Source organism: Phyllostomus hastatus, unplaced genomic scaffold, assembly GCF_019186645.2.
Source record: "Phyllostomus hastatus isolate PE091 unplaced genomic scaffold, TTU_PhHast_1.1 phas_scaffold_385, whole genome shotgun sequence".
Taxonomy (NCBI): Eukaryota; Metazoa; Chordata; class Mammalia; order Chiroptera; family Phyllostomidae; genus Phyllostomus; species Phyllostomus hastatus.
Genome location: NW_025334026.1, coordinates 607488 through 615654, shown reverse-complemented (window position 1 = coordinate 615654; position 8167 = coordinate 607488). Strand labels below are relative to the sequence as shown.

The 8167-nt window shown below is 45.7% G+C and overlaps 1 protein-coding gene across 1 annotated transcript; it reads right to left on the bottom strand.

The window, feature by feature from the left end:
- Positions 1-2552: 2552 nt before the first annotated feature.
- On the bottom strand, positions 2553-7751 carry RMI2 (RecQ mediated genome instability 2). The gene is made up of 2 exons (XM_045819552.1): positions 7433-7751; positions 2553-3655 (listed from the first exon to the last, which is right to left on the bottom strand). Exons 1-2 carry the CDS (start codon positions 7731-7733, stop codon positions 3507-3509), a joined length of 450 nt encoding a protein of 149 aa, XP_045675508.1. The 5' UTR covers positions 7734-7751; the 3' UTR covers positions 2553-3506.
- Positions 7752-8167: the final 416 nt, after the last annotated feature.

The window sequence follows — 8167 nt, the reverse complement described above, 5'->3', positions numbered from 1 at the left end:
ATGGGGTATCCTGGGTGGGATTCTGGAATAGGAAAAGAAAATTTGGGGGAAAAAACTAAGGAAATCTAAATGTATAGACTTTTCTTAATAATAACATCTCAATATTGGTTAATTTTAACAAATGTGCCATATTAATATAAGATGTTAATAATTACAAAGGGAACCGGATGTGGTATATGGGAACTCTTTGTACTGTCTTTATAATTTTTTTTTTGTAGAAATAAAACTGTTCTAAATAAATATTTGTTTAAAGGCAACTGATAGATATAAGTAAGAACTTCCTACTCCTTCCAACAACAATCATTTGGTGGCCACCATGTGTCAGGCACATATGAAAGTGATTTAAATGCATCTTCATTTATTCCTCACATCAGTGCTATGAGCTGGGTATAATCTGCACCTTAGAGATGAGGAAATTAAAGCACAGAGAGGTTTGGTAACTTCCTTACAGTCTCACAGCAAGTTTAACAGATGAAGAGCTCATATTCAGGTCTGTAAGGCTGCAAAATTCCAGCAACAGCTCATCAACATGGCCTGGCTCAGTGGATTGAGTACCAGTCTGCAAACCAAAGGGTCGCTGGTTTGATTGCCAGTCAGGGCACACTCCTGCGTTGCAGGCCAGGTCCCCAGTGCGGGGCGTGTGAGGCAACTGCACACATTGATGTTTCTCTTCCTTTTTCTCCCTACCTAAAAATACATGAATAAATAAATAAAACCATGGCCTGAAAATCCCCAAACTTTGAACATAAACCTATTCAAAACAAGCTTCAAGAGGTCAACAAACCCACATCAGTAATAAAAACAATGCATTATTTCCAATTGGCCCACCTTTAAAAGAAAATGCTATAGTTTAAAAACAGCGAATCCGAAACACTAAAAATACCAAATACTGGTGAGGATGTAGAACAGAAACTCACTTACTGCAGATGAGAAAGCAAAATGGTACTTTAGAAGATAGTGCTATAGACTGGATATGTGTTCCCCCGAATTCCCATGTTGAGATGTGGGGTCTCTGGGAGGCATTAGATCATGAGGGCAGAGACCTCATGAATGGGATTAGTGCCCTTGCAAGAGATCCCAGAGAGCTCCCTTCTCTCTTCTGCCATGTGAGGACACAGAGTACAGCAATCTATGAACCAGGAGGCAGCACCTTGACTCTGCCAGCACATTGATCTTGGACTTCCCAGCCTCCATAGCTGTGGAAAAATAAATTTCAATTGTTTTCTTTAAAGATTTTATTTATTTACTTTTAGAGAAAGTGGAAGGGGGGGAGAAAGTGATGGAGAGACATGAGTATGTGGTTGCCTCTCTCATGTCCCCAGCTGGGGACCTGGCCCGCAACCCAGGCATGTGCCAGCTGGAAATTGAATATGTAACCCTTTGGTTCGCAGGCTGGCGCTCAATCCACTGAGCAATACCAGACAGGGCTCAATTGGTTTTAAGTCCCCCAGTCTATGGTGTTTGTCATAGCATCCCAAATGAACTGAGACAGACGGCCTGCCAGTTTCTTACAAGGTTAAACACAGGCTTACCACATGATCACCAGGTGTGCTCCTAGGCATTTACCCCAGTAAACTGAAAACATGCCCACAGCCCTGATTAGTGTGGTCCAATTGGCTGGGAGTCATCCCACAAAGCGAAAGTTGCCAGTTCGATTCCTGGTCAGGGCACATACCTGAGTGCAAGTTTGGTCCCCAGTCCGGTTGCATGAGAGACAGGCAATTGATATTTCTTTCTTTTTCTCCATCCCTTCCCCTCTCTCTAAAAATTTCTATTAATATTTGCCAAAAACTGGAATCAAATTGATGCCTTTCAGAGGTGAATGGATAAACAAAGCACAGTGCATCCATACAATGGAGTATTATTAAGCAAAAAAAGAAATCAGTATCAAGTTGCAAAAAGACATGGAGAAATGTTAAATGCATATCACTAAGTGAAAGAAGCCAGTCTGAAAAAAAACTACATCCTGTATGATTCCAACTATGTGATATTCTGGAAAAGGCAAAACTATGGAGATAGTAGAAAAAACTCAGTGGTTGCGAGGTATCAAGGGGTGGGAGAGATGAATAGGTGGAGCACTTAGGACTTTTGGGGCAGTGGAACTATGTGGTGCGATACTATAATGGTAGATAAATGTAAAACTCACAGAACTGTTCAGCACAAAGAGTGACCCCAAACTTTAGTTAATAATAATGTATCAGTGTTGGCTCATCAATTATAACAAGTGTATCACCAACACAAGATGTTAATAATAGGAGAAACTGAGGAAAGGGGTATATGGGAACTATATACTTTTTGTTCTTTTTTCCTGTAAATCTAAAGATGCTCTTTAAAAAGTCTATTTAGCCCTGGCTGGCATAGCTCAGTGGATTGAACATGGGCTGTGAACCAAAGCATCACAGTTTCGATTCCCAGTCAGGGCACATGCCTGGGGGGCCACGGCCCCCAGCAACCGCACATTGATGTTTCTCTCTTTCTCCCTCCCTTCCCTCTCTAAAATAAATAAGTAAAATCTTAAAAAAAAAAAAAGAAACTTCATTAAAAAAAGTCTATTTAAAAACATACAGCATATAAAACAATTTATTAGTGGTAGATGATTAATAATGTAGCAAAACTCTACAGCAATGGTGGAACAAAACCTGGCTCCTTTGACATTTACAATCTAAGAAGAAAAGAGGGCTGGGTTAGAAGCAGAGAGCAGAAACCCAGTGTTCAATACAATCACAACAAAAGGTCATTCCGTACCAAAAGTGTAAGAACCAGGAGGATGCTCCCATGCAGTGTCTCATCAAAAGTTAAGAGGCAGAAGTTAGCAGTTGCCTGAGAGTTGTTCTCAATCAACCTTTAGTTTCAACAAGAAATCTTGAAAGCATTTCAGCATCTCCTACCATCATCCACATCTAAGGGAAGTGGACAGTAAGGCTGAGTGGTGTTCAGAAGAGAGCTATGTCTTGGAGAGGCTGCTGAACCATTTTACTTGCAAACTGGATGTGGAAGTTGTTGATGGAGAAGACACGGGCCCATGATGTCCTTCTTCTTTCACACAGTCTATTTTCCTGCCCATCCATAACCACACCTGACTAAGATTCGCTTTAATCACCACGGGCAAAGACTGAGATCCCAAGTCTGCAACATAAAATAGGGTTGCAGCGGTGACAGAAAAAGTATCATCACTAGTAAAACTTGAAAAATGCAACGTGAGATTTCTATGTGCTTTAGAGAGAATTAACACACATAAACCAAAGCAGAGAGAGAGAATGAACACGACATCTGCTTTTCATCAGCAAACAGCCGTCAGAGCACAGGGGCAGCAGGGGCTGAGTGAGCCGGAGTGTGTTTCCCAGCATTTAGAAATCCTACATCTGGACTCCTTGGTGAGCCAAAGCACAGCTCTCTGAGAGATTTTTGAGACATACATATTGAACAATGTCCATGAAATCCACATGGTATAAGAACCTAAGTCTTTTCAGAATTGCAGTTGTTTTTAATGACACCTCCAACATCTCCTAAGGAACATTCCTGTGTAAATCTTCTACTTCCAGTGCCCACATGCTTTCATGGACAGGATTATCAGAAAGGTCTGTCATCTTCACAGCCTGTAGGCATGGCTCAGGAACGCAGGCCTGAATCACTCCCATTACCATCACATATTTTCCTAGAAGAAAAAAAGGCCGTGGTAATGTTCATATTCATAGAAAAAACAAAAACAAAACAGACTCAGTCCTTCAGAGGGCTTAACTTTATCAGAGAGGCAACTTAGAGACATTAAAGGGAAAAAAAGCATAGAATAGAGATCAAACTGTCAAGGCAGTCAGTGATCAATATGTATATGTATTGACAGTAAGTTCAATTTTTAACTTGGAACATGACATGTGTATCTTCTTTGTGTCTAATTTTCAAATGCTAAAAAAAAATTGCAGCAAGCCACCATCATGTGCAAAACAGTCATGCTAAAGAATGGAACAGACTCTCATCAGAGTATAAGTTACAATTAGACAGACTGCTCCCAGGAAGGGGCAGAAAACCCAAGCTTGTCTCTTGTCCTTATTCCTTGCTCAATGCCACACAGTATGTGACTGGTCTTTGTGCATGGGACCAGTCCTCTTTCTGCAAAGACACCCCCCTGACAGCCCCAAAGCAAATCCAATTTTCCCTCAATGTTGTCAAAAGAGCTGGGCACGCTACAGCAGCCCCTTTGCTCCCCTGCTACCTCCTGCTTTGTCCAGATCATCAGCTGGGTACACACAAGGAAATCAACAAGAGGGCAGGCTGCCATCAAGATGATCTAATGACAAATTAACTGCGATTCTCTTCCCATTCCCATGGGGAAGTGGCTCTCCTTGAAAGCAAAACTTGGCAGGTCTTAACCACACAAAACTCAATCGTGTAAAAAAACCCCAAACACAGCAGGAAGGGCAGGCAGGCCAGCTCCCACTGCATGTCCCTTCGAGGCCACTTTAATCACAATGCTTCCAACAGCAGGGCTGAGTTTGCACATGGGCCCAGGGCTCTGACTGAAGGAAGCCAGGCAAGCTGACACATGACCCTCTGGTTTTGAACTCCTGGAAGGATGTACTTAGGTTTATTTGAACTCATCTCCAGATTCTACTGAGCAAGTAACCTGGGGTTCCTCAGTGACAGAGGCTAGTTCTAAAAATACACTTGCTGTAACCTCTGAATGTCTCTAAAGTGCTAGTGGAGATCAAACCCTCAAAAAGAGAATGACTAAAGACCCAGGAAAGAAAGAACAAGCCCAAGAGGATACCAACCAGAAGAGGTTCACAGGAGACCCACTAATGAAGGCAACCACAGAGGGATAAGCTCGAAGGCATGTGAGCTTTCCTCCCCAAGACTGGACAAACTGGCTGCTAGGCCTGTTCATTCTACCCACACATTGTCCCTCCCATTTCTCCACCGTCTCCCTTTCCCCTTCCCTCCCTCTGGTCAGGCTTTTATCTTCTGGCCACTTCAATGACTTCCAGCCAGTCTGCTTCCAGCTGCTTCCTCTTCACAAACAATGCTATCACACTACTGCAGCAACCTTTCTTAAATGCAGCTCTGGCCTTCAGAACCCTCTGATCACAATGCAGTCTAGGTCACTGTTTGTTTCTCCCCTCTTGCCCCAGAGACTGGGAGCAACTTGAGAGCAGGGAGAGTTCTGACTCAATTCTGCACATGCAGCACCTGACATTTACGGAAACACACTGCTGGCTGTACCAGAGAAGAAAGCAGCGGGGGTATAGCCCTGATATGATGAACACAGCTAACAGCTACCTTGAAACAGGAAGGTCCTTCCACAAACAGCTCATCAGGGTGGGAGTCCTCCCACCTTTCAATGCTGCTCCACATTTTGTCTGACTCCCCAAAAGCACAGGGCTCTCACCTCCAAGCCTTTGCACACGCTGTTCCACAGACCTGGACGATCTCCTGCCTTAGACGGACGTAGGGTAGCCAACTCTTCTGGCTTTAAAACGGAAAGTCCCACCCTGGCCAGTGTGGCTCAGTTGGTTGGAGCATCTTCCTGTAGACCAAAAGGTCGCAGGTTCAATTCCTGGTCAAGGCACATACCCAGGGTGTGGTTTTGACCCCTGGTAGGGGTGCATAACTGGGTTGGGGTATGTATGAGAAGGCAACCAATTGATGTTTCTCTCTCTCTCTCCCTTCCTCTTTCTCTAAAAGTAATGAAAAAAAAATGTGCTCAGGTGAGGATAAATATATAAACTGTAAGTCCCACCACCCAGGATCCCCCTCAATCCTAGGAAACCTGGGAAGGTTGATCCCTACAGTTAATTCCAACACATCCTTCATGGTCACCTCCTTTAGTAAGGCTTCCCTGATCATACAAGTCAGTTGTCCCTCCTCTGCTCCTTTGGCAACCTGTGCTCAAGCCTAGATATTATTCTATTTTAGTGGCCTATTTACTTTCCTGGCTCCCTGCCTGAAGGCAGTTCACTAGGGTTTGTCAATTAAGACTTAGTATAGATTACAAGAGGAAATGGCATGGCCCCTGCCTGCAGGCATTCAGGCAGTAGGTAAGTCAGACAACCACTGGTGCCAACCTCAAGCCAGGGCTGGGACAAGACATAGGAGACACCGAGCAGCTCGGGTTACATGCTAGGGCAAAGGTCAGTAAATTTTTCTTTAAAGGGCCAGATAGTAAAAAAATATTTCTGGCTTTGCAGGCCATAGAGTGTCTTTTGCAGCTCAACTCTGTACTTGTACTGTGAAAACAGCCCTAGGTATTACAAAAATGAATATGTAGTGATAAAACATTACAGACACTGATACTTGAATTTCATATACTTTTCACGTGTCATGAAAAAATCTTCTTTTCATTTTTTTCAACCACCTGAAACTGTGAAACTATTTTTAGTTTGGCAGCCATGAGAAAAGATGGGGCAGCCTGTAGTTCACCGGCCCTGTGTCAGGCTAACACTGCTACAGACGGCACAGAGGGAGGGAGGCTGAAGAATGGGGCAGGGGCTAGGGCAAGAAGGGAACAGGAGTACTTCAGAGTAAGGCACAATGGTCACAATTGTGTGAACCCTCACTATGGGCCAGGAGCTGTGTGAAGGCATTTTATGTACTGAATCCACACAACAGGCAGAAATTATGAGCCCCTTTAGACAGAGGCAGGACAGGTCCAGAAAAGTTAATATAAGTGCTCCAGGCAGTTCAGCTGGAAAGAAGCAGAGCTAGGAATTCAACCTAATGCTGAAGATACAGTTGTCAGAAAAGCAGTCGTGATCTCTCCCTTAGCTTTCTGGCCCAGTGGTTCTCCAGGTGTGACACCCAGGCTAGCAACACCACAACAGCTCAGCTCCAGGCTGGGTAAGAAATGCAAATCTCATCCCCACCCAAACCTACAGACACTAAGCTTGAGGGTGGAGCCCAGCCAGTTTTCACCAGCCCTGGGGGTGAGTCTGATGCACTCTCTAGTTTGAGCATCACTGGTTTAAAAGATGCAAACTTTAGTGACCTCCAGACTAAGGCAGTTCCATAAAAGACAGGTGCGGGTGGGGCTATCCATTCCTGGGAGTCCTGAAGGACTTCTGAGACTTAAAAGATTAACAGACGTTTCCTAGTAAAGTATTTTCCAAAACTTGATGAGGAGAAAAATCACCTACCAGAAGGGGGCTTGTTACAGATACAACTGCTGGGGGAGGGGGGGGGGGTTGGTGGCGGGAATCCCCTCCCTGGAGATTACGACCAGGAGCGGTAAGGTTTCCTAGAAACCGACACTTTTAAAAACCCGGCTGCAAGTGATACTTATCATCAGATCAGCTTGGATGACGCTAGATTGAGGTTAGGACAGGAAGGAAGGGTCCTGAGGAGGGAAACCGGCACCAGCAAAAGCCCGGAGGGACGACCAGGCCCTGCCCTCTGGCTGAACAAAACAAAGGTCAGTCCCCAGTTAGAGTGCGGCCATTACCTGGGGCGAGGCAGGGCCGGCCGCGCGGCACCCGCTCCAGGCCGCAAACCGAGAAGGCCCCGCTTGGGTCACGCAGCCGCGCCTCGCCGCCGCCCGCAGCTACCACCGTGCCCTGCATCCATACAACCGTCAGCTCCAGCGGCCCGCGGCCGGCCGCCGCCCGTGACAGCCGCCACACGCCCGGGCTGCCTTCCGTGTTGCGCCGCAGCTGCTCTGCCAACACCTTGACCGGCGGTGACGACGGCAGCCTCACCGCCGCCTGGACGCCGCTGGAAAAAGAGTTGGACACGGCTGCCGCCATTACGCTAGGCGGCTGGTTTCCCGCCAACTTTGAGAGGCAGCGAGGCCCCGCCCACGGGCACCAATCAGGGGCGAGCTGGTGGAGCCGGCCAATGGTCGGCCAGAAGGCGGGACCTCCCGGCTGAGCGGTCCCAATGACTAGCCGCCAGGAGTGCGCATGCGCACGAAAAGTAATTAAACACTCCCAAACTAGGAATGAAGGGATGAAATGAATTAAAAGAGAATAAATAAATGGAGGGAGGTAAAGAATTCCCTGTTTAAGGCACTTCAAAATTTGTTGTGCATGCAAATCACCTGAAGAACGTGAGTATTCATCTTTACATCACTTTACGTTGGAGGATACTCTGAGGTTAATAAATGTTAGTAGCATGATGAGCCCATGTTTACTGGGAACGATCAAGAATTAAGTCAAGAGAAGGATGGGAAGGTCGGGAC

Bases quoted from the DNA above. Each gene is read 5' to 3' on its own strand.
- RMI2 (XM_045819552.1), bottom strand. From the start codon at position 7,733: ATGGCGGCAGCCGTGTCCAACTCTTTTTCCAGCGGCGTCCAGGCGGCG. The intron at 3,656-7,432 runs GTAATGGCCGCA...TTTTTCTTCTAG, and splicing joins CCGGCCCTGCCTCGCCCCAG to GAAAATATGTGATGGTAATG.